This window comes from Rhineura floridana, chromosome 11 (assembly GCF_030035675.1).
Source record: "Rhineura floridana isolate rRhiFlo1 chromosome 11, rRhiFlo1.hap2, whole genome shotgun sequence".
Taxonomy (NCBI): domain Eukaryota; kingdom Metazoa; phylum Chordata; class Lepidosauria; order Squamata; family Rhineuridae; genus Rhineura; species Rhineura floridana.
In genome coordinates, this window is record NC_084490.1 from 39,067,048 (window position 1) to 39,092,780 (window position 25,733).

The following is a 25,733-nucleotide window of genomic DNA, read 5'->3' on the forward strand; positions in this document are numbered from 1 at the left end:
TCATGACCCTTGGGAGAACACTGTTCCAGCTCCTAAAACAGATGATAAGCCTAGTGTGGAAGGGGGCTGTGCTATCAAATACAATGGGTGGTATTTAATGCTAATCCTGCTCAACGGAGGCACATTGAAGTTAATGGACATGACTAATTTAAATTCATTAATTTGAATGGGTCGACTCTGAGAAGGACTAGCACTGAATACCACGCTGGAGGTGGGGGATTATGTGATTGAATCCTTTGTGTTAAGATTCCTTCAATATAGATACCAGGAAGAAGAGCTCTCCCAACACACTAGCTTTCTGCATACAGCACATTTTAAAAATTCAGTGACAAGTTTCTAACACCAATCTCTTGGGGTAGTGCTCAGCCTCAGGTGAGAAGTAGGGCAGCGTTGTTAAATTGGAAGTGGGGAACCTGTGGCCCTCCAGAAGTTATTGGAGTCCAACCTCCATCAAGCCCCAAGAAGCGTGCCCGGAAACCTAGGAAGGTCTTCAGGTTCCTCCTCAGCACTGGGCCTTTAAGCAGAGTTGTTGTATATCTGAGCACCAACGTGGTAGCGAAAGGAAGCATGAGAATCATTTGTGGGTGAGCAAGCAGACAACAGACAAAGCACTCTGCCCTTCCGGTGCTCAGCACAGACGTACAGTTGATTGCCAGAGGAAGATCTCTCCCTGTTCCTCTACCAGCCCCCAGGAGGCTAGTAACTCTTGGGGCTTATTTATGAAAGCTGGCTTTGTAAACCAGGCCTGCCCCTGCCTGTGCTATGATGTTATGGAGTCAAGCTCAATAGGGGCTCTTCAGTTCAGATATAAATTAATAACAGTGCTGAGGTGAGGCAGTACAGGCCTTGACCTTGTCTTGTTCCAGGGGTAGAGGCCCAGCAGGGAAGCTGGAGGCTCCACTAGACCAAGGGAACAACACTTCTTAGATGCCCCTAGGGAGAAACTGAATGTACTTGATCAGCAGGGAGAAGCTTGCTGATGAGCAGAGATCTGGGGCTTTTTAGTAGAACAGAGCAGGGTCCAGTAGACTCACATTCAGGACTCTTCACATTGTCCTTTGAAACACCAGCATCACTTATGGCTCATGTGAGTAAGGCAATTTCCTTGGAATGTAATGCCTTCAAGCACCTCCATTCCCTATTCACAGCTCTTGCTGCGTACAGCACATCCTCAGAATCCGCCACAGCTATAAGACCAGCAGCAGAGGAAAAGTGCTTGCTGTAGCTGGATGTCTGTATTGAGGGCAGGGGTCTGCAACATGCAGAAGAGAAATCAGAGCGAATGAAGTAGCTGCAGAATCAGCAGCCTGAATGTCTTGGCCTTGCTAGGGGTGGGAGTCTATATTTGGTTAACTGTAAAGAAAATACAGTGGCTAGTTAAAAAAGCTCGATACCTAAGCACTGTCAGCTGAAACATGCATGTATCAAAGAGACTGCATAGCATCAGTGCTTTCCTCCAGAGCATTCTCTCTAATGCACCTGTTCCTTTAACTGCCCCAGCCCTCCATCTTGGAAGCAGAATGAATTGTACAATATAGGCAAAAGTGGAGCACCTCAATTTATTGCAGGCACATCGTTGGGGCAGTCCAAAGACGTGGGTTGGGGCACAGAGCCCTTCCTAGGGGGTATCAGCAAACCCTACTGTCCTCATTAAATGGACAAGGCCCCCAGCTTCTAATTCTTACATACTTGACCCCTCACTCTTATCTCCAGCCCAGTCTGTTTCATGAACTAGGCTACCCACAAGTCCTGGCTCCAAGCTGTCATTCCCCGCCCCCCGTTCCATGTTAAATCATAATGTCCTTGCTGTTCTAAGTGTTCTGGTCTTACCCCGCAATTAGACCATCCCCTACAAAGCCAAAGACTTCCTGCATTTCCCTCCCTGTGCTGCACATTCTAGAATTGCCCCCACTCCCCGGGTTCTGTTCCTTTGTGGTTACTGCGGAAACAGAGGCTCTAGGAAGCAACAGCAAGCCAAGCTGGGCCACAACAGTGAAGAGTGCCCCACACTCTGAGGGACGCAGCATGGAAGAACACCGGCCAGGACCACCACAACGGGGGATCCATGCAGCCGGGTTCTGGGTCGCAACAGGTAGGAAGGGCCAACCAGGCTGAAGTTCATATGGTTCACAGCAACCACTGAGAACTGGGAGTAGCTCATGCTTCATCCCCCAACAACTATCTGGGTCATGCTCTGCCTCTCCAATGTACTCTTGCATCCCTACTCCTAGCTAATACAAAGCAACTACACAGGAATATTAGGAACTCCAGGGCAACTGAGTAGACGCACCCTGCTCTCTGCCCTACCTTCTTAGGTGGCTCTAGCTTCAGTGAGCTGCTACAGCCATCTTAGCCCATAGCTGTTGCCCTTTTCTGTGGACGCAGATTCCTAGCGGGACCAGAACATTAAAAGTGTGCAAGACAACACGGTGACACACTCCACCCACCAGCCTTCTGCAGATTTACCCACCCAATCCAGTATGGCTCAAGAAGGGAGAAAGAGAAGTTCCCAATAAGGCAAACGCCATCATTGAATCTGAAAAGCTTTCCCCAGGATGTTCTGTCCATCCATCACAGGAAAAGGGGTGGGTGACTACTGAATGGCCTATCTGCAGCGTTTGAAGCAGGCTTATTGACAACTGCTTAGTGGGGATGGATAAAATAATAGGTCAGACTGATCTGTCCCCTGGGTCCTTTCCGGTACTACATTCCTGTAGGTCAGCCTGGAAGATTAAAGGGGGAGGGCAACGTTGCAGAGCTGATTTGTTACCCTGCTAATGATGGTGTGCATGGAATCGAGCTGTCCAAACTGCAGACAGAACGGGACAGAAGGCTACCTTGCAGGGGTCAGTGTAAACAGCAAAGTGGAGGATTCCCCATAGCAAATGGAGTGGTTCCTTCCCAGCAGCCCCTTGCCAAAGCCAGGCTGGGTGAAGCAAAGAACACCTACACAAAAGCCTCACGATAGAAATTAAGCAGGACAGCCACAGCCCATCCACATGGATGGCCAGGTAAGCTCCTAGAGCCAGTTTCCATTCGCTGCTGCCTCATCCACCCATACAAACAAGGATGCAAGCTCCTGGCTCTTTGGCTGGACTCTTCATGTTCTGTCCTGCAGCAGCAGAAGAATCATTTGGGATCCGAGGTCAATGAGAGTAGTTCCCATCTCTTGCCTCTTAACTTTTGCTAGAACAAGTGTTTCCCAACTGGGACACACCAGTGGGCTTGGAACCACTTCCAGGTGGGTTTCAGTGCCACAGCTTGCCCAGCGCCTCACTTGCCTGCCCCACCCCTTAGCTGTGCCATGGCCTTAGGGTATGCCAACATACCAGCAATGCTGGCACCAGCAATTCCATGCATGCTGAGTAAAAGCAGCCTGGAGACAGATAAATTGGGTGGGAGGAGAAAAATGTCTCCCTCCTCTTAGAGGAAAGGACCAGAGGAGGTGCTGAAGGAAATTAGAAAGTGAGATCGAAGGTAAATACAGTAATAGTAAGGGGAGAGAAGGCTACCTTTTTGCAGAGGTCAGTGTAATGAGTGTAGTAGCAGTAGTATTTATTATAATCAACCAAACTGGGAATAGGAAGGGGATAAGAGAGGGAAGCTGTTATAGAAGGAAGAAGTGACTGTGAAAGGATCAGGGACGAGGGGTGGAAGAAACTGGCAGGGTATTTTGTTGAAGAAGATAGGATAGAAGCTGAATGTGACATGAGAATGAGAGAAGCAAATACAAGAGCTAGGTAAAAAGACTTTGATGTGTGGTGGTGGAAAGGGAAAAAGAAAAAAGCCTTCTCCACTTAGAGCCTCTGGATCAGCAAATTCTGCCTACAATGGGGAGGCTGAATCACAAAACCAACAGAATAAATGCCTGTAATTAGGTGTGAGGAAAGGTCTGTGGAACTCCTTGCCACAAGGAATACACTGTGACAAAGAATTTAGCAAGTTCCAAAAAATGGATTAGATATCTCAGTAGAAAGTGATGTCAGTAATTGCCAGCTGATTATGCCAAACTCTACCTCCATCTGCTACCATTTTATGACTGGCTCTGCTCATGCACCACCATATGACTGGTGTGACTTGGTAACTTTCAACCATCTCAAGTGCATCTGGGGGTGGAGTAGAAAACTTGAGAACCCCTGCTCTAGAAAATACAAAGCAGCTAACGGCTCGATCCCGTGCCTTGTCAGGATGGAAACTGGCAAACACACACACACAGAGTTCCATAGATAGAGCTACGGCACATGGTATCTAGGTTATTTTGAGTGTACTGTCAGTCGTTGCCTTTGTTTTCAATATTATCAGGAGAGCCAGCTGTAGCTTATTAATTCTACATATACACCTCTTTCCTGCCCACTGTTTTCTTAGCTTTTAAAAGGTCCCCACTGTTTTCATCTGTTTCTCCTCAGGTTGTAACAGAGGCATCCTAATATCATCCTCAAACTTTTTTTCCCTTTTAAAAAAATGAGCAGGTTCCTAGTCCTCATTTATGGGGAGACGGAAGTCTAGAATCATGGGCAATTTCAACCAAAGGTCTTGGTCACATAACCATTTCCCATTCTGAATCCAGGAAGCAGAATTTGAAACTCTTTGATGCAGAGCAGACACTTTAGGGAGACAGGACCACTTCTACTGTGTTGTGGTTATTTGGAAGTTAATACACCCTGGGATGAAAGTGGGAACTAGTAGTTTTTTTCTTCCAAATCCAGCAGCTCTCTTATCTCATGACTGATCCAAGCCCAAAACTATCCCTGCTTCCCAACAAGTCAAAACCAGAAGTGCCATTTTCCTCTAGTAATATTTATTTACATGACCTCTCCCCTTAATGTAGGAAAAACAAGCTGCCCTCACCTCCCACCTCCCCCAGCACTGCCTCCATTGCCCCCTCCTTGTCCCCCTCCATCAGGTGCTCCAGACATCATTAGGAACAGGACGATAGGGATAATATACATCCACTGTAGGAGAAAAAGAGAGGTGGGGTTACAGATGAAAAGAAGCTCTTCCTCTATGCAACAATCTGCCCCTTCCCTGAATTCTTCTGGGCAATGGCAACAAGCACCCCACAAGATCTGATCCTCCCCATCAGCCTCTCTGCCTCTGGAGGAAGGTTTCCTTGAAACCAAAACTCTATTCCATGTTAAGTGTTCCTCCACCCCTCCCACCAAAACTGCACACAAACATTGTCCCTTCTCCAAATCCCAATCACAAGACTCCCATCACCAGGGATTACAAATGATCTTGTCTCCGTGACAGCCAATGGAGGGAAAGGAAGTTGTGCCCATGAAGGAGGAAGGACCTGCCACCAGAAAGGGGGATTTCCGATTCTGTCATGCTTGGGGGGGGGGGGACCTGGCAGGACAAAACTGGTAAGGAGTGCCAGACTCAATTTCCACAAAATGAGCTGGCATTCTTTTAGCAAGAGTTTTCACCAAACCACGGGCAGAAGAGTGGAGTTTTTGCCTCAAGCAGGGCAGGTGGTAGGGAAAAAAAAGAGGAAGATAAGCTCTTAAAGGCTTTGGCTGCTCCTAGATGCCCCATAGCTAGAAAATTGCATGCTAGCCCATTGAGCCAATCAACACACAGGTAATGGCTGGGAGGGGGTGCAGCCACCTTAAGGCCCTCCACCTTGCTCTGTACCAAGGTCAAAATGTTTTCAAACTGTAACCCCATCATCCCTGACCATTGGCTAAGCTGGGTGGGGCTCATGGGAGTTGGAGTCCATTATTATCTGGAAAGCCAGTGTCTCCCCCCTCTCTGATATAGAGGCTATGCAAGAAAGACAGACTTATAGGAAAAGCTCAAGGGAGGAGGAACAGAAGGGTTTTTTCCCCTACCAATGGGATGGAGGTGGGGTGGAGAAAGGGGAGCACTGAAAAGTATCCAAGCTAATTGAAGGTGCGCAGAGGAAGATGGAAGCAAAATGAGCTGTGTGTGGCTTTACTTTTGGCTCAGGGCTGACGTCCCGGCTCCCGAGGGGCTGTTGCAGAGCTGGTTGCTAGGAGAAGCACTGCTCCGCCCAGAATTAAATGCCACTGCAGGGATTGGGGAGAACATATATCAGAGCAGGGAGCAGGCATCTCCCAGCGCCCACCCAGCAGTCAGGAGGCTCAGTCACGGATTCTACATTTTCGCACTGGGAAGGCAGGGAGAGAGAAAAAAAGGAGAGAGTTGCACCCCTCCTCTCCCCCCCCCAACTTACATATTTGGCAAAGAAGGATTTCTGTTCCTGCGGATTCTTGGCTTTCTGGGCCTGTTCTTGTTCCATGCGTTCAATAAACGCTGCCGTCTCAGGGCTGGGGGAGAAAGCAAACAGCCATCGGTGACAAAGAGACAGAACTCAAAGTCAGAAGAAAGAGAGAGAGGGAGGTGCAAAGCCTCGTGCAGCTGTTAAAAATAAGTGGAATTTTATTGCAACCTGGGATGTGCCCAACAGATTTTATTACACAGTCTTCCTAGTGGACAAAAAAAAAGAAGAATACTCATCATGTTCTAAGTGAAGTCCTGCAATCTCTCTCACTGATAGACAAGACAAGACAAGAATATTTTACCTCTGACGAAGACTATTTATTAACACACATTGGGTACATCACCTGTCATAATCAAACATCCCCTTTTTGAGGTTTTCATTCCGGTGCTTCCCTCCTTCCTTCCTGCTCTGAGTTTATTCTACTCCTTGAAATCTGACAACTCCTCCCAGTGCCCTCACATCTGTACTGCAATCCTAAATCTATTTACTTGGAAGTTAACTTCCACCGACTTCAATCGAACCTACCACTTCCAAGTTAAGTGTGTTTAGGATCACAGCCCATGTTTTGGATTCATTCCTCTTGCTGACAGCAAGCCACCCAACAGTTCTCCCTCTCATCTTCCCAAAGAAATTGGGACTTTTGGCTTTCAGCCAGTCCCTTTCTGGACAACCTAGGAGAATGGCCTCTCGGCTCCCACTCCAGGTGGAGGATTCCTGCTTCCTAATCTAACTCACAATAACCTCCTCTCCGTCCAGAATGACTTGTAAGGTCTGGCTCCAGAAGCCCCTCACGCAGGGAGCCCAGGAGTCTTGACACCCCATCCCACTCACTACAAACCAGCTATTTTTCCTCACATCAAAATGCTTCTCTGCTTCAACTTAACAGTTCAATTCCCCTCCACAACAGAATCCTCAGCACCCAATCCATCTCCACCAACTGAGCTCTGATAAGAACTTAAGAGCAACCCTGCTGGATCAGACCAAAGGCCTATCCAGTCCACCATCCCATTTTCCATAGCTGACTCTGGGGAGCTCAAGAGCAGGACATGAAGGCAATAGCTCTCTTCCATTGTTGTTTCCCAGCAGCTAGTATTTAATGCTTTCATGACTAGTAGCCATTGACAGAGGCATCTTCCACGGATGCATCCAGTCTCCTTTTAAAACTAAAAAGTAAATGGCCATCACCACATCTTGTGGCAGTGAGTTCCATAAGTTAACTACATCCCATGTGATGTCCCAGAACCCACTGCCATCCTCAACTAACTGGAGACAGAGAACTCACATAGCCGCTGGTATGGGCTGCTGGAGAAGGACAGTGGTATTGAACAATTCCAGGTCCACGTCCTCCACCTCAGCTCCATGGCAGGAACCAGGCACAGTGACAATAGAGAGACCAATGATGTTGCCAGCGACATCCGTGTGAACAGTCAGCCTGTCTGACAGATGAGATTCCACCATTGAACACTGCAGGGAAGAAGAAAACAGACAGATAGGTTATTGACCATCTTTACATTTTGCTCCAAGGCAAACATCCACAAGCTGTCCTTCCTCAGTTTAGCCAAGTGTGAATGAACAGGGCCAACAATCAACAATCCCTGTCCAAAGACAGACTCACTTTGAACTAGGCCACCATCTTCCTACATGCCGCCAGTTTCTTAAGATGAGACGATACTAATGGTCAAAATCCAAGTGTGCATAAGTGATGTGTTCTTGGTGGCTGTGCCCACCTGGAAGGAACTCCTTTATTCTGGAGCCACAACAATCTCCTAGTATCTTTGGGAACCGTCACAAGGCCAAGCTTTTGGTGGTAGGACTGATCTGGTAGGGAGTTAGCATTTTAGCACTCTTCAACCCTACTTTTCCCACTGAATATTTATAATTTCTCCTAAGCCTTTCTTGGTCTCAAATTTGTTCTTAACTGTTCAATGGGGCTTCCTCCTCAGTTAAGTGTGGTTTGGATTGCAGCCTCAGCCTCAATTGAGCATGCCACCACTGAAATCCTAACTCTTGTGTTTTTGCCAAAGTTACTAAATTGAAGAGCTTGAGGTCATCTGCCTAACCACCCTGCAGAACCATATTGAATCCCATGGGAGGAGGGGGAAGGGGAAGAAGATGGAAGAAGCTTAGTTTAATTGTCTGTATCTCGCTTTTCCTGCTGGGAGGAAGGGCGGGATATAAATCAAATAATAAAAATAAAATAAAATTCTAAATGGATCCAAAGGAGCTTACAAAAATAGAATCAGATCTATCAAGCCATATCACAAAGAAGAGAAACTATGATTTTATTTCATCAGATCTGAGGCTTGAATGTGATTTCTAGTGATTGAATAGCTTATGAAACCTGTTAGGCATGGCTTTGCTTCTGGGTGTTCCAACTACTCTTGTGCCTCGGCCCTGCTTTATTTATATAGGAAGATTTTTAACCCACCTGTCAGGGTGTACTGCCTTAACAGGGTGGTTTATAAGGCTCACACAAGGGCAGGGAATCTTTTGGATAGCTAATAAAGAGTTTTTTGCCACAAAATTATTACTGAATCCAAACAAAGTTATGCTAATAATGAACATTTTTAAGTGACTTGGGGGAATGGCGTGATCAAGCCAGAATTCAACATTTTCTATTTCACTAGGCTAGGCAGGTTGTTTTAACTACATCCATTTCAACGGGGAAGAACCATAACTCAAAGCACAAGCGCTACCTTCAGAAGGTCCCTGGTTTGACCCCTCACATCTACTGTTAAAGGGATCTCTGATAGCAGGTGATGGAGAAAGGGTCAAAGACCTCCACCTGAGGCCATGGTGAGCCACTGCCAGTCAGGGTAGGCAACACTGCGATAGATGAACAAATATTCTAAGCTGATACAAGCCGACTTCCAAAAATTCCTAACAGAAGTTAAAAGAACTTAACTGCGACAATAGCTTGGATCTTAAAACAGGTTTATGAAAGGGAAGTTTCCTGTCACCTCCTGCCATCAGCTGTGCTCCCAAGAGGCTTCCCTGGAGGGTTGAGTGGTTGCAAGGGGGTGGGAGGAGGAAACAAGAAAACGTTCATTCTGTGAACTTCTTTAAGTTAAGAACCCATCTTAGGAACCAAGCCCATGTTTCCTCACATTTCTCGGTTTTTCCCCTCAAAAAAAAAAAAGAGAGAGACTGTACTTTTGACCTTTTCCAAACCTATCACATCTCGATAGATATTTATGGAGTTTTTAGCCAGCCCTTTATTAAAAATAATCCCAAAGCAGGATAAAATATGAAATATAAACACGTAATACAGCATAAAACTCACATACAGAAAATCAATAAAACAGTCAACTCATTATCAAATGCAGCCAATTAGCAAGTCGGAGAGGGCAGGCTACACAACTAGTGCCCAGCTGAGAATGAGATTTTACTAGCACCGAAAGGCCATCAGGGTCAGTGCCACTCAGATCTGTGAAGGGAGGATATTCCACAGTTGCCATGTATCCCACACTTGGCAAATGCAGTGCTGTTAAGATGGTGTCCCCACCTGACTGTAATTCCAGCAGGTGTATAGGGAAACAGAAGTTGGTCTATCTGCAAAGGCAGTGAAGTGGGGGCCCTGCCAGGGGACAAATAAGGCTTCCCCACAAGTGGCACTCACTGCTCGGACGAAAGAGGTGACATATTCAGTTCCACTCTCCTCAGTGCTGCCCAGGGGCCGTCGCGGGATCCGCACACGGTACAGTCCACCCTCTGTTGCCACCTCCTGGGGTTTGTGGAAAAAGACACACAGGTAGAACAGAGGAACCCTTTGCCCAACTTCCCCTAACCCCATCCCAGTTAAAGGTGTTATATCCAAGGCTGCACAAATCAAAATTCAATGGTCCCAAAATATGTTGGCTTAGCTTATTTTGCTTTCAGGATGTAGATAATAAAATCATCTGGATCCTTTTAAAGAAAATAGAACAAAATAACAGAGAGGAAGAGAAGTATTTCCAAGCTTCTATCTTCCATCAGGAGAGCTAGAAACTTGCTCTGTGGGTTTGTTTGTTTTTTGTTAATGAAATATTAGGATGCTACAATTCTGTGTTTTAGAGACGCATTCACCACATACACACCACCCTGCTAGTAGCTGGTAGGTGAATGGCAAACAGCATACATTACAAGCCCAGCACCCTCACCTGGGCACAGGACTCCTGCCCTAGATGTACTAAAGCCCCCCTTCCGTCCATGACTCTTCCAAAATGCACCCTTTCCTCAGCTAGCAGAGACTGCTTTTCCCTGCAAAGGCAAGACTTCTTCCTTTGCACCCACACTCACCCTAAGTTTGTTGCGTTCCTCCTCAGTTAATTGCTTCTGGCTTAGCGAGAGGCTGGGGTCAGGGCCCACGTTCCACAGGAGGGTGCCCCGCTTTTTGAATCTGATGCTGTCATCTGCAGGAGACGGAAAACCCAGGAGAGTCCTGTATCACGGTCCTACTTTTCACTCTTTGCATACCATCTAACCAGCAAGGCCCAAGTTTCCTCCTGAAGATTCCAAGAGTCCTGGCTCCCGCTTCATCTCCCTTTAGAAATCCACTGGACCTACACATCCCCTGCCCCCTTTCTCAGAGTTGGAATGCACACAACAATCAAGACACGCCCAGCCCAGCCCTTTACTTTGCTACCTACACAATCTGGTCACCAGAGGATAATGCAGGCAAACACCGCTGAGGGCTCAAACAAGATGTTACAGAAGGCTTTTGTTTTAATATTTTTTTAAGGGAACTTCTGTTTTTGGAAGGTAGCATAGTAAAACAGTGTAATCAAAAAGCCTCGAGCAAAAGCAGGAGTATGAAAGTGTGCTAGATGGCTGGAGAGAGCCTCTTTTTATCCTTCCCCAATGCAGTTGTTACCCCAGTTGGGAGCAGGGGTGCTGTACTTCACCTTTCCCTGCAACAGCTTACTTGGAGGAAAGGCTGCAGCTCAGTGGTGGAGCAGCTGCCTTGCATGCAGAAGAGCCCAGGTTCAACCCCCAGCATCTCCAGGTAGGACTGGGAGAGACTCCCTGCCTGAAACCCTGGAGAGCTGCTTCCAGTTAGTGTATACAATACTGAGCCTGATGGACTAATGGTCGATTCAGTATAAAGCAGTTTCCTATATTCCTATGTATCGGGGAAAGGGCTGCCTCCCTCTCAACTAGTCTAGGGAAACCTGTGCTGCTTTCCTCTGACAGTGCTGCTTGTGAAAATGGAATGGCAAAGGGTGAGAATTTTGCAAGAGAGCAGAGAAGAGGACATTTGTCATTTATTCATAAGCATTCACAGACTAGAGACCATGTCCTGAAGGAAAAGACCTTCTCAAGCCCCATCAGTCAAACTCTGAGCAAAGGCCATCCCCCAAGTCATCTTCTTCCCCTCTACCTCACACCTGGCATTAGGGAAAACTACACTCTACGCCACATCACCTGTGGCAGTCTCCGATGCACCAAAGAGACAAAATCCAAGCCTGTATCTAGGAGGGGCACAATGACAGAAACAGATAAGTGACATGGGGTGTTTTATTTATTCATGGAAAATTTTCGGTCTCGTTAAGTTCTTTAGTAACAATGAATGGATGCCAACTGCAAATACATTAGGCAAGCTTGGCAGTTTCAATGCTTTTAAGCTATGTGTGCAAGTAAAATAAAGACTGTAATCCAATACACACTTACCTGGGAGTAAGCCCCATTGAACCCAATGGAGCTAACTTCTGAATAAACATGTATTGGATTGCAGCCAAACATACTAAATTAGATCACTCTCTAGGGCAGCCTTTCCCAACCAGTGTGCCTCCAGATGTTGTTGGACCACAACTCCCATCAGCCTCAGCCAGCATTGCCAATGGTCAGGAAAGATGGGAATTGTGGTCCAACAACATCTGGAGGCACACTGGTTGGGAAAGGCTGCTCTAGAGCATGATGCATATTAACTTATGCAAATTAAGGTTAATTTGAAAAACCCCATTAATGAACAAAACACACCCTTCCTGAACCCAGCAAGACCATCAGACCAGGAATCTTGTGATAGTTCTGCAATACCGAACCCCTATTCAGATAAGATAAACAGGGTGAGTCTCAGATATGTACATGTATAGGACGCTACCCAAGCAACTGGGAGCCCTACTTGTCCAGGGTCCCTGAATGAACAGAAAGATCCCTACATCCATACACTTGTATGTGCATGTGCTCCATGAAGACAGTTAACTGCGTGTGCATGGATTGGGGCTGAGCCTACTCACCCCTGTATATACTCTCATTCACTCTGGGCATATTGTTTATCTATGTTCCACACGCTCTTGGTCCATCCCAACCCAAATACTCACCAAGCTCAAACGAATGCTCTAGCTGCAGGTTCAGTCCACAGGCTTCAGAGTCACGGGCGTCTCCTGGCTGCAAGCAACAAAGGGCTATCACAGACTGATTCCAACATTATTTTCGTTTCTGTCTCCACTGTTCCCCAATTCTGCCTCATATCCTCCTTGTGTGCCTATTAAACAGGTACAGCACCTATTTTCTCAACATGTACATAAATAATTGCCATTAAGTAAAAATACACCCAAAGCTTCTCGCTCCCAACATACTGCCTATTTTGCTCGGGAACAGACTCTTGCAGATTTGCTAGTAGTGTACAACAAATACAAGATACTGGTACTTTTGTTTATGGTGAGCACAGTGGGCAACACCAGAAAAAAGTAAGGTTCACAACATATAAATAAAACAAAATAATGTAGACCTTAAAGACCAGCAGATTTATTGTGGCATATGTTTTCATGAACTAGAGCCCGCATTAGATGTACAAAATGGTAGCTGAAAAACTAGCAGGTGCACCTATGCAACTGGAGAGAAAAACAAGAAGGGATGCAAGGGTATGAAATGCAGGAAGAAACATTTATGCCAGGGGTTCCAAAACTGTGGACCACGGACAACCAGTGGTCCATGAGCTTCAGTCTGTGGCATGACTGTATTACAGATGGGTGGGAGTTTCTAAAAAAGGAAATTCTAAAAGCGCAATGGCAAGCAATTCCAACAAGGAAAAAAGGGGGGAAACAACAGAAGAAGCCAATGTGGCTTCACAAAAAGCTTAGAGAGGACCTGAAAACAAAAAAGGACACAGACAGGAAGTGGAAAAAAGGCCAGGCCACAAAGGAAGAGAACAGGCAGGTATCACAGAATTGCAGGGATGGTGTCAGGAAGGCTAAAGCTGAGAATGAGCTGAGGCTAGCAAGGGATGCTAAAAGCAACAAAAAAGCTTTCTTCAGGTATGTCCATAGTAAAAGACAGGAAAAGAATGGTGGCACAGCTACTCAATGAGGATGGCAAAATGATAACAGATGACAAAAAATAGGCAGAAGTCCTCAATTCCTACTTTGGCTCAGTCTTCTTCCAAAAAAGGATCTGTGACCCTCCCAGGAAACATGAAGTAGAAGGGGCAGGACTGGACCTTGAGATTGATAGACAAATGGTCAAGGAATACCTAATCACTTTGAACGAGTTCAAATCGGTAGGGTCCGATAAACTGCATCCTAGAGTATTGAAGGAACTAGCTGAAGAACTCTCAGAACCGGTCTATTATCTTTGCGAAATCATGGAGGACTGGTGAAGTGCCGGATGACTGGAGGAGAGCTAATGTTGTCCTTATCTTCAAAAAAGGGGAAAGGAGGAACCGGGGAACTACAGACCAGTCAGCCTAACATCAATCCCTGGAAAAACTCTGGAGCAGATTATGAAGCAGTCAATCTGTAAGCACCTTGAAAACAATGCAGTGATTACTAGGAGCCAACATGGATGTATGAAGAACAAATCCTGCCAAACTAATCTTATCTCATTTTTTGACCGGGTAACCTCCCTTGTAGACTGTGGGAATGCTGTGGACATAATATACCTCAACTTCAGAAAAGCTTTTCACAAAGTGCCCCATGATATTCTGATTAGCAAGCTAGCTAAATGTGGGCTGGATGGAACAACTATCAGGTGGATACACAGTTGGCTCCAGAATCGTACTCAAAGAGTGCTTATCAATGGTTCCTTCTCAAACTGGGCAGACGTAACGAGTGGGGTACCACAAGGCTCGGTCCTGGGCCCAGTGCTCTTCAGCATTTTTATTAACGACTTGGATGAGGAGGTACAGAGCATGCTTATCAAATTTGCAGATGATACAAAATTGGGGGGGCATAGCTAATACCATGGAAGACAGAAACAAAATTCAAAGGGACCTTGATAGGCTGGAGCATTGTGCTGAAAACAACAGAATGAAACTCAACAGGGATAAATGCAAAGTTCTACACTTAGGAAAAAGAAACCAAATGCACAGCTATAAGATGGGGAATACTTGGCTCAGCAATACGACATGTGCGAAGGATCTTGGAATTGTCATTGATGACAAGCTGAATATGAGCCAACAGTGTGATGTGGCTGCAAAAAAGGCAAATGCTATTTTAGGCTGCATTAACAGAAGTATAGTTTCCAAATCGTGCGTATTAGTTCCCCTCTATTCAGCACTGGTTAGGCCTCATCTTGAATACTGCGTCCAGTTCTGGTCTTCGCACTTGTAAGAAGGATGCAGACAAACTGGAACAGGTTCAGAGGAGGGTAACAAGGATGATCAGGGGACTGGAAACCAAGCCCTATGAGGAGAGACTGAAAGAACTGGGCATGTTTAGCCTGGAGAAGAGAAGACTGAGGGGAGATATGATAGCACTCTTCAAGTGCATGAAAGGTTGTCACATAGAGGAGGGCAGGGATTTCTTCTCGGTCGTCCCAGAATGCAGGACACGGAATGGGCTCAAGTTGCAGGAAGCCAGATTTCGACTGGACATCAGGAAAAACTTCCTAACTGTTAGAGCCATACGACAATAGAATCAATTACCTAGAGAGGTAGTGGGCTCTCCGACACTGGAGGCATTCAAGAGGCAGCTGGACAGCCATCTGCCGGGACTGCTTTGATTTGGATTCCTGCATTGCGCAGGGGGTTGGACTTGATGGCCCCTTCCAACTCTACTATTCTATGATTCTATTCTATATGTTCACATTGATCTTTAATTGTACTTTTCTTGCTTCTTTTATTACTTGTATTTTATTGTATTGCAATTTGAATTCTATGGAATGCAAATGGTGTCACAATAAAGATCTTTAATTGTACTTTTCTTGCTTTTATTACTTGTATTTTATTGTATTGCAATTTGAATTCTATGGAATGCAAATGGTGTCACAATAAAATACAGTGTAAGAAACAAAAGCAGCACTAAAAATACAATGAGAAATCATACAGCATCTAGCACAGCATATTACAATTGCTATAACAGGCAGAAAATTATGAAGTGGTCTGCCAAGACCATCAACAATTTTCAAGTGGCAGTGAGAAAAAGTTTGGGAACCACTGGTCTCTGCCATGTCAATGCAAAGCTCAAGCATATGAAAGTACAGTGACCAATAACAACTACAGCAATTGATGAATCAGTCTTCCTAGACTGGCAGTGTTAAACTCATACCTGTAATGCAACGGAAATCCCTAATCTCCATCAGGCCTAAAACCTGCGGTCACTAACATGACACCCTTGAGGACTTCACCTGGTTCCATAGAACATCTGAACCCTAGTACCCCCATTCATCATGAGGCAGTGAGGGTAGTTACCTCCCCCACCCCCCAAAAGCTCCTCTTCTGCTCTATGTGAGGAAAACAGAATAGATGGGAGGAAGAACAGGTGCCACAGGACTCATGGGAGAGAAAGTGGTGGTGGGGTGTGTGTGTTCACAAATAATCTTTAAGTCAGGAGTGGGGAACCTATGACCCTCCAGCCCCAGCTAGCACTCCCAATGGTCAGAGGTGATGGGAGCACCATCTGGAGGACCACAGGTTTCCTAACCATTTTAAAGGATTACAGGAAGCATTAAAAAGACTTGATTAGGGTAAGGCTGTACTAGGTGCACAAAAACAAACACACATCTCGGTGATGCTCAGCACTACTTTAATACTCTCTAGTGCTACTATCTAGTCGGCTACCGTGAGAAACAGGCCTTCGGTCTGATCAGCCGGGCTCTTCTTACTGTCTTTAATATTGATCAGCCGGTCTCCTGACACCCAATCCCAGCTCGGCGCTCATGCATATTAATCAGCCGCCCCGCGCAACTCACCCTGAGGCCCAACTCTCCCCGGCAGCTGTTGACTCCAGCGGCCTGGGCAAGGAACAGCGATAACAGGAGAAGGAGGACGGAGAAAATTGGGAGGGAGAGGCGGGAGGGCCTTTCAACAGCCCCCATAGCAGCCATTACTCCCTTCCCAAGTCACGTGACGGGGGAGCGGAGGAGGCCGCAAGGCAGTATGGGGTAGGCATGAGGAGGCGCAGTAGAGCAAAATCAGCCAATCACGGACGCCTGCGGTTTGGCTCAAGCAAAGACTAAAAGTGCGCGCTGCAAATAGTAGACTCTGCCGCCTCCCTTCGTTGCGTCTTTAGCTGTTTGCAGCCGGTTTGAAGTTCAGCTCTAAAAGAGAGAAGCTGTCAGACGGATGCTGGTCCCATGGGCGGACAAGGGGAAAAAAGTCTTTCAATAAATGTGTGAACCTCAGGCTACGGTATTGGCCCCATTGTTCTCCAAGCACTCAGGGGCTGTATGCTTCTGAATACCAGTTGACAGAAATCGCAAATGGAGAGGGTGTTCTTGCACTCAGAATTTACCTCCAATTTTGATAATTTTATAAAATGGATCAGATCGATTTATACATCACAGAAGGCACAGATAATTGTTAATGGGGATTTAACGGACTCATGTGAAATACAAAAGGGTACAAGACAGGGATGTCCACTGTCCCCTCTTTTATTTATTTTGGTTCTAGAAGTGCTGCTTAGAGACATCAGGCAAGACAAAAGGATTTCGGGAATAAAGATAAAAAAAGAAAAATATAAACTGAGAGCATTTGCTGACGACTTGATAATTGTATTAGAAAATCCCTTGGAAGGAATTAAAGTATTGATGGATAAATTAAAAGAATATGGACCATTAGCAGGATTTAAGATCGATAACCAAAAAACAAAGATGTTGGTGAAGAATTTATCTTTAACGGATCAAAAGGAGTTAATGGAGAAGACAGATTTTAAAATAGACAAAAAGGTGAAACATTTAGGTATTATTATGACAAATAAAAATTCAAAGTTGTTTCATAATAATTATGAAAAATTATGGACAGAGATTAAGAAAGATTTGTTAAAATGGGATAAATTACAGTTGTCATTAATGGGTAGCATATCTGTAATAAAAATGAATGTATTGCCGAGAATGATGTTTCTATTTCAAACAATACCTGTCATATCCTCTGATTTACCTTTTAAACAATGGCAAAAAGATATTTCTAAATTTGTTTGGCAGGGGAAAAAACCAAGAGTTAAATTTAAATTATTACGAGACACCAAAGAAAGAGGAGGACTGGGATTACCAAATTTGAGACTTCATTTTGCTGCTTGTTGCTTAGTCTGGATAAAGGAATGGATTGTATTGAGGAACAAAAGATTATTGGATTTGGAGGGTCACAACCTGAAGTGGGGATGGCATGCATATTTATGATATGATAAAGTAAAAGTTAATGTGGAATTTAATAATCATTTTATAAGACGTCCTTTGTTGAAAATATGGAATAAATACAAAACAAGGTTTTTTTCGAAAATACCATTATGTGTTTCAAGTCAAGAAGCATTTTATAGAAGAGAAATGGCTGGAAAAGAGAAATGGTTAACTTACCAAGAACTATTAGAAAATGTGCATGGAGAATATATAATGAAAGAGAGAGAACAACTAATAAAGGAAGGATATAGTTCTCAATGGTTTGCCTATTTGCAATTGTTAGAAAGATACAAAATGGATAAGAAAATGTATGGGTTTGAAATAAATAAATCTGATTTTGAAATAGGTTTGTGTACAAATGATGAATGTATAATTGCAAAAATGTATAAATTTTTATTGAAAATGGATATGGAACTTCCCTCCTCTACTGACTTGCAGAACCCTCAGCCTTTTAACCTCTATTTTTCCCAGCATCTCTGTTAGTGGGAAGCAGCCTACGAGGTCCGTAGGGCTAGAGGGAAGCAAGCTGTCTCCTCTAACCTTGTTCCTGTTGCAACAGGTGCTGCTAGGTGTGTGTCAGGCCTGTAGTCAGCCTAAAAATTCGGGGGGGGGGGACACAAAAAAGTAGGGCAGAATTTTTTTCTGTAATTAATTTTTTTTTGTAAAAACATTTGGGGGAGCAGAACAATTAGCTATGGTGTGTGTAAACTCCCCCCCCAATGCAAATTCAGATAACTGGACACGATCGCTCCTGCGCGCCCTCTCCTTTGTAGAGCTCATACAGCTCCTTAGTATACTGCGGAGCTAAGAGCGATGAAGCAAGATAGGAGACGGCTTGAGCGGAGTTGGAGACGAACTCCTGACGAATGCAATTATGCGCTGGTTTGTGCTTCTACCAAGCGGTATGTAGGTGCGGTGAGGGTGGCGAAGAAACAACATTTCGCCGCCACTATTAAGTCATCTCCCTCCCGCCCAGCGGAGCTTTTTAGAGTTGTCCGAGGGCTACTCCACTCTGGCCCACAGGACATGGTAGATACATCGGTAGCCCGCTGTAATGAGTTTGCTAAGCACTTCCAGCATAAGATCTTATGCATTCGTCGGGACCTAGATTCCCATTTTATGACAGTCCTAATGAGGTGTCTGGAACACAGTCTAGTCATGTTTTGTTGGATGAGTTTCAGTCGGTTCAGTTCGAGGACGTGGACAAGGTGCTTGGACAGGTACGTGCAACCACTTCGGTACTTGATCCTTGCCCCTCTTGGCTTATAAAAACTAGCAAGGATGGAACAGCTGGCTGGGCCAAGGAAGTGATAAATGCCTCTTTACGAGAGGGAGTGGTCCCTGGCTGTCTGAAAGAAGCGGCGGTGAGACCACTCCTGAAAAAACCTTCCTTGGACCCAGAGGACTTTAACAACTATAGACCAGTGGCAAATGTTCCATTCTTGGGCAAGGTCTTGGAACGAGTGGTTGCTGACCAGCTCCAGGTGCTATTGGATGAAACTGATTATCTAGATCCATTTCAGTCGGGTTTCAGACCTGGTTTTGGCACTGAGACGGCCTTGGTCGCCCTGTGTGATGACCTATATCGGGAGAGAGACAGAGGGAGTGTAACTCTGTTGATTCTCCTTGATCTCTCAGCGGCTTTTGATACCATCGACCATGGTATCCTTCTGGAGAGACTTGCGGAGTTGGGTGTTGGAGGCACTGCTTGGCAGTGGTTCCGCTCCTACTTGGCGGGCCGTCTCCAGAAGATAATACTTGGGGAACATTGCTCAACCCCGTGGGTTCTCCAATATGGGGTCCCGCAGGGTTCGGTCTTGTCTCCCATGCTTTTTAATATCTATATGAAGCCGTTGGGTGCAGTCATCCGGAGTTTTGGAGTGCGTTGTCATCGGTACGCTGATGACACGCAGCTCTACTTCTCCTTTTCATCTTCAGGTGAGGCGGTCGATGTGCTGAACCGTTGTCTGAACGCGACAATGGACTGGATGAGAACTAACAAACTGAGACTCAATCCTGATAAGACTGAGATGCTGCTGGTGGATGGTTTCTCTGGTCAGATGGTGGATACATACCCTGTCCTGGACGGGGTTACACTCCCCCTAAAGGATCAGGTTCGTAGTTTGGGAGTCGTTTTAGACTCTTCCCTATCACTCGAGGCCCATGTAGCCTCGGTGGCACGGAATGCGTTCTACCAACTTCGGTTGGTAGCCCAGCTACGTCCCTATCTGACTAAGGAGGACCTTACATCAGTGGTTCATGCTCTGGTAACCTCACGTTTGGACTACTGCAACGCGCTCTACGTAGGGCTACCTCTGAAGACAGTTCGGAAGCTACAGCTAGTGCAAAATACGGCGGCCAGACTGCTAACAAGAACTAAGCGGTCTGAGCATATAACACCTGTTCTGGCTCGCCTGCACTGGCTTCCAATATGCTACCGGGCCAGATTCAAAGTGTTGGTTTTAACCTATAAAGCCTTATACGGCGTGGGACCACGATACCTGCAGGAACGCCTCTCCCGTTATGAACCGGCTCGTACACTACGGTCTACTACGAAGGCCCTCCTCCGGGTCCCGACCCATAGGGAGGCCCGGAGGGTAGTAACAAGATCTAGGGCCTTCTCAGTGGTGGCCCCTGAATTGTGGAATAGTCTCCCCGAGGAGGTACGCCTGGCGCCGACACTATTATCTTTTCGGCGCCAGGTTAAAACCTTTCTCTTCTCTGAGGCATTTTAATCTAAGTTATTTATGTAAATGTTGTAATTGGTATTTTAGATGATGTACTTTTATATTTGTTATATTGATCTTGTAATTTTATTATTGTATATGTTTCTATGTTTGCCGCCCAGAGAGCTGTTTGCTAGTCGGGCGGGATATAAGCTGAATAAAATAAATAAAATAAATAAATAAAACTGCACTATAGGTGCCTTTTTCAGGACCAGCCTAGTCTCCTCTCTACACTTTTGCTTGAGATTTTTTTTTTGGCCATGCTAGAAACTGCTGCTTGAATTCTCATATTTGTACAAGAGAGTGTGCAAATAGTTCATACTTGTACAGGGCCCCCCCAGACTCTCATCCATGTAGGACAGTACAGATAGCATCTGGTGCAGCCCCTGCCCAGACAATACCATCCAGGTGGTTGATGGGAAATTTCTAGAGCACAAAATCATTTTTCTCCATCCTTTCTTGCCTGGAAGATTCTTAGGAAATCTGTCCTGCAGCATTTCAGCTCCTTTAGTTTTCTGTTTCTCTCATCTGGTCTCCTTTTCCCTCACCATATATGGAAAGGAAAGGGTAAGCACTTTTTGTTTTTAGGATTTCTAGTCATTATTGCCTAAAAATACAGAAAGTTCAGGAGGAGAGAGAAAATTAGTAGGAGACCCACCCTAAAATGACAAATCTGTACATAAATATCACACCATACATTTAAAGCACATTATTTCCCTCAAAGAATCCTGAGAACTGTAGTTTGTTAAGGGTGCTGGGACTTGTAGATCTGTGAGGGGTAAACTACAGCTCCCAGAATTCTACTATTCTATTTTTCTTTCACTGGTAGAAGATTAATCTGAGATACCCAAGTGTGTCCTAGCTGTCCTTGTTTGTTTGTTTTCTGTTGTGTGTTCAAGTAACTCTTTTGCCATTTCTCAGTATTTTTCTTGAAACTGCATTCCAAACCTGAAAAGGAGCTTCTCCCAAGAAAGGATGTGTTGAATCTCAGGGGTCAGGCCTTTCACAAAGAGAAGTTAACCCTGTTACATAAGGTGCCTTATACCAGACCAGTCCATATGTTCATTTAGCCTAGTATTGTGTCTAGACTGGCTAGCAACATCTCTTCAGTCTTTAGCAAAGGTCTTTCTTATCATCAGCTGCCGGATCCTTTATGAAAAAAAAACTGGAGGTGCTAGGGATTGAACCTGGGACCTCACACTAACCCACAGTCCTCTCTGGGCTGCTCTCCTGTCATCTGACTGGAACGGAATTTCTCAACACTTTCAGACTTGTCCCATGGTGCTGTTCTTGCTCTCCCAACAGGTTCTCGGCTGCAGTAGCCCAGACCCCTTTTGTGCCCACCGGATGTCCCAAACTTTGGAATGGGAGACCTGCAGAGGTGCCTAGCCAGCGGGGAATATGGCATGCTGAAGGATTGTCCCCTGTTTGAAAGCAATTTTATGCAGGTGAAGCACAATGGAAGAAAGTTTGATACAGAGTTCCCAGTGGAAGCTGGTCCATTAGGGCAAATGGGGCAAGGGGTCCACCAACCTGCATCTGCCCTCAGGCAGCTGTCACCTGACTGCCTTCTCCCTTACAACCACTCCATGGGTGTCACTCACTGCTTGTCAACTTCCTCCACCTTACTCTCTGCATTATACTTGTAGAACTGAGCAGGGAGGATGATGGGGACAAAACTAGAATCAGTTGGCTTGGCCAGTGAAATTTACTCTGGGCTCACCTACTGTTGGCCTCCCTACTTTCTGCCCCAGCAGCCCCAGTGGGCACCAGCTACCACTGATCACTGATCACTCACTGGAGGCATTCAAGAGGCAGCTGGACAGCCACCTGTCTGGTATGCTTTGTTTTGGCTTCCTGCATTTAGCAGGGGGTTGGATTCAATGGCCTTATAGGCCCCTTCCAAGTCTACGATTCCATGATCCCAGCACCCTGGCAGGCCCACTGAAAAGTGTCATTTAAGCAGGGCTACAAAAGAAATCTTAATCAAATGACTTTCTGTTCATTAATCAACTGATTCAAGCTACATAATAGTCTTATGATTACAATACAGGCTAGGTGATGGCACTGTTCAGAATCGGCCCCTCCACAGAAGATTTATAATCTGTTCTAGATTATATATTCTACATTCTAAATACGTAACTCTAGATTATAAATCTTGTTTTAACTCATCCATGGAGAGCTGTAGACAGCTTTGAACAATTATCACCTAGCCTTTATTTAGCTGAAGGATAAGGAACCTCAGTCCAAGGCCAGGTCTCTCCATGTGGTCCTCCAACTCACTGGCCCTTCGCCCCTTCCTCAAGTGCTTTTGCCTGACCAGAATGTGTCTGTGATAATGCCTCTTGCTATGTACTGTTCCGGGGAAGGAACTGGCAAACCCACCCCATATATACAGTCTGCCTAGTAAACGTCGCAAGACGTCACCCTAAGAGTCTGTAAGTGCGGGGACACCTTTTTTTTATGCTCTGCCTCCAAGGTCATGGGCAGTATGCTTCTGAATACCAATTGCTGGGAATCACAGGCGGGGAGAGTGCTCTTGCGCTCAGGTCCTGCTTGCGGGCTTCCCATAGACATAAGGATGCTGGACTAAATGGGCCTTTGGCTTGATCTAGCAGGGCTCTTCTTGTGTTCTTATGATGGAGGTGTGTGTGTGTGTGACATGCATAGAAACCTCTGGTGTTTGCATGGCTGGATTGTAGGCAACTCTAAAAAGGCAAGGGTCACATGTGTTACCCTGCCCACATTTGCCTTGGGGTAAAATAGGTTCCCCACTCCTGTTTTGGCTTCTAAATATTATTACTAAATATTTGGGAAATTCCCAGACGTATGGGTGACCAAGTGTCTATTTTGCTGGGTTTTGAGTTTAATACTCCTTATGCTAATACTATCCCAAAACCTTCTCCAGTGATAGTTGCTATATGAAGGCATGAGCAAGCGAGACTCTCTCTCTCTTACAGGTTACCAAGACAGGAGATGTAGCCAACAGGGTCACTGTGGGCATTGCTGCCACCAGCCCAAGCCTGGAGCTGCCTGATCTTATGTTGCTGGCACGGCCTGCCCCATCCTTAACAGGGCAATGTCTGTGTGAGTGTCCTGATCCTGAAGCATTTCCCGATGAGGAGCTGCAGCTCTTTGGGTAAGTCCCTTTTGCAACATCCACAGCACTTGCAGCAGTGGTAAGTTATGATGCGCAAGCCTTCTTGAAAGTAAGTCCCATAGAGTTCAATGGGCCTTGCTGTTAAGCGAGTGTGCTTTACTTGTAAGCCAGTGGTCATAGGACTAAAGTTTTAATCATGGAGTGAGGGTAGAGAAGGCCTGGAACTCAAGACTACCTAGAAGACTTGTTTCCTAATTATGTAGTCATACTCCTAACCCTAGATCAGGGATGGAGAACCTGTGACCCTTCAGATGACTCCCAGCACTCCTAACCATTGGTTGTGCTGACTGGGGCCACAAGTTCCCCATCCCTGCTTTAGATGGATGGAGGCTGGTTTCGATGATGAGGGACATGTTCAGAGTAATTCTCCAGCCTTTTCTCTAGGTGTACAAACCCCAGGAAACACAATATAAGAAAACCTAACATGATCTTACATATGTTTTAGAATTCCAGAGAGAGAGCCATGTTGATTTGTTAATTAAAAACAACTATGAGTCCTATGGTGCTTTGAAGACTTAACATTTACAGTGGCATAAGCTTTCATGGACCACAGCCCACATGTGGAGGGCACCACGTTGGCTACCCCCAGCTAGAATCTAAGCCCACAGACTGGAGGTTCTCCACAACTGAGCTAGATGGACCAGTGGTATACACAGCAGGTTTTTTGTGATAGTGTTCACCAATACGGAGTATTGGTATTCTTTTTTGGCTTCCTGTGGCATCCATTTTGCGCTGGCACCCACAGCACTGTTATCAAGGTATGAGTCCTGGCACCTAATTTTTTACCCAAAAAAGGACTGGGTATACAGCAGCTTCCTAACACTCAGTGCACAGGTGGTAAAATAAGTGTAGAAGGGCAATCTTAGAAGTTATGACAGGACATATGGAAGATATCTCAGTTATGTTGAACCCAAGTGGTGGAGGCCTTTCAGGTTCATCACCACCTGCACTTTGCACTGAGTCTACAAGGCAACAGGAAGCATCCTACTAAAATAGCTGCAGGGTAACAGCCAGCATTCCTGAGCTGTCACACAGGTGTGAGAGCAGCACCTTTGTACCAAAGGAGGGTCTTTGGGTAGGGTCGAGGGAGAGGTCTTCCTCCATTTTCTCCTCATTAACACAAAATGCACATCCCTCTCTTTCACCAGGCTTCTGCCCTTGAAGTTTGTCCGGATCTATGTCCATGACGAGACACGATTCCAATTCAAAGTCCGCCTAGCCAACGGCCGCACTTTTTACCTGCAACTTCTGACACACCCCCTCAAACAGGAGGATGTCTTTGGGCAATGGGTACGGCTGCTTTACCGCTTGCGCTTTCATCACTCTGACGCCCCACTCACTTATGAGCAGGAGGCTACAGCCTACCGCCATCAGAAGCGGAGACAAAGCACCCCAGAATAGGTGAGCCTTGGCTTCCTTCCCAAAGCAGCCAATGTTTCTAGGGTCCCTGCTCACACTTCACTAGTTGCTGAAATAACTGGGAAGTGTACAGATTGCTGGCGTTTACTGTGCACCAGGGAAGGGGAGGGGAGGGGAGGGGAAGGGAAGGGACGGGATCAGTGGCTGCTCCTCAGGGCAGGTGGATGGGCAGAAAGGCACAGTCAACAATGAGCCTGGGATTGGCAATATATATAGTAGTTCATATCCACACCATACAATTGAAGCACTGTTATACCACTTTAACAGTCATGGCTTCTTCCAAAGAATCCAGGGAACTGTAGTTTAAGGGTTCTGAGAGCTGTTAGGAGACCCCGCACAGAGCTACAATTCCCAGCACCCTTAACAAACTACATTTCTCGGTAGAACCATGAAGGCCCGGAAAAAAACCAGAAAAAAATGGAGAAAACCAGTTTGGTTTTGTTTTTCTAAAAAAGTAGAGGGGGAATATTTCCCACCAATTTTTCCATTTTTTTTCCTGAGCCTTCACATCTCTAGGTCCCAGGATTCTTTGGGGGAAGCCATGACTGTTAAAGTGGTATAAGAGTGCTTTAAATGTATGGCATGAATGTGACCACTGAGGGAGAACCAATTGATGAAGCAGGTTCTGATGCTCAGCAAGCCATAGGTCTCAGCC

At 45.7% G+C, this 25,733-nt stretch overlaps 2 protein-coding genes across 4 annotated transcripts; one reads left to right on the plus strand and one right to left on the minus strand.

The window, feature by feature from the left end:
- Nucleotides 1–4,779: 4,779 nt before the first annotated feature.
- EMC10 (ER membrane protein complex subunit 10) lies at nucleotides 4,780–16,541 on the minus strand. Of its 3 annotated transcripts, XM_061590257.1 has the most exons (8): nucleotides 16,352–16,532; nucleotides 12,544–12,610; nucleotides 10,523–10,635; nucleotides 9,864–9,968; nucleotides 7,527–7,708; nucleotides 6,197–6,290; nucleotides 5,939–6,029; nucleotides 4,780–4,952 (listed from the first exon to the last, which is right to left on the minus strand). In XM_061590257.1, exons 1-7 carry the CDS (start codon nucleotides 16,484–16,486, stop codon nucleotides 5,946–5,948), a joined length of 780 nt encoding a protein of 259 aa, XP_061446241.1. In that variant the 5' UTR covers nucleotides 16,487–16,532; the 3' UTR covers nucleotides 4,780–4,952; nucleotides 5,939–5,945. The 3 variants fall into 3 exon arrangements, with proteins under 3 accessions (XP_061446241.1, XP_061446240.1, XP_061446242.1); XM_061590256.1 differs by lacking the exon at nucleotides 5,939–6,029; XM_061590258.1 differs by lacking the exons at nucleotides 5,939–6,029; nucleotides 9,864–9,968 and having other exon boundaries at nucleotides 16,352–16,541.
- A 5,322-nt stretch (nucleotides 16,542–21,863) lies between these two features.
- On the plus strand, nucleotides 21,864–25,060 carry GARIN5A (golgi associated RAB2 interactor 5A). Its single transcript, XM_061592101.1, has 3 exons — nucleotides 21,864–21,947; nucleotides 23,460–23,638; nucleotides 24,808–25,060. Exons 1-3 carry the CDS (start codon nucleotides 21,864–21,866, stop codon nucleotides 25,058–25,060), a joined length of 516 nt encoding a protein of 171 aa, XP_061448085.1.
- The last annotated feature ends 673 nt before the right edge of the window (nucleotides 25,061–25,733 follow it).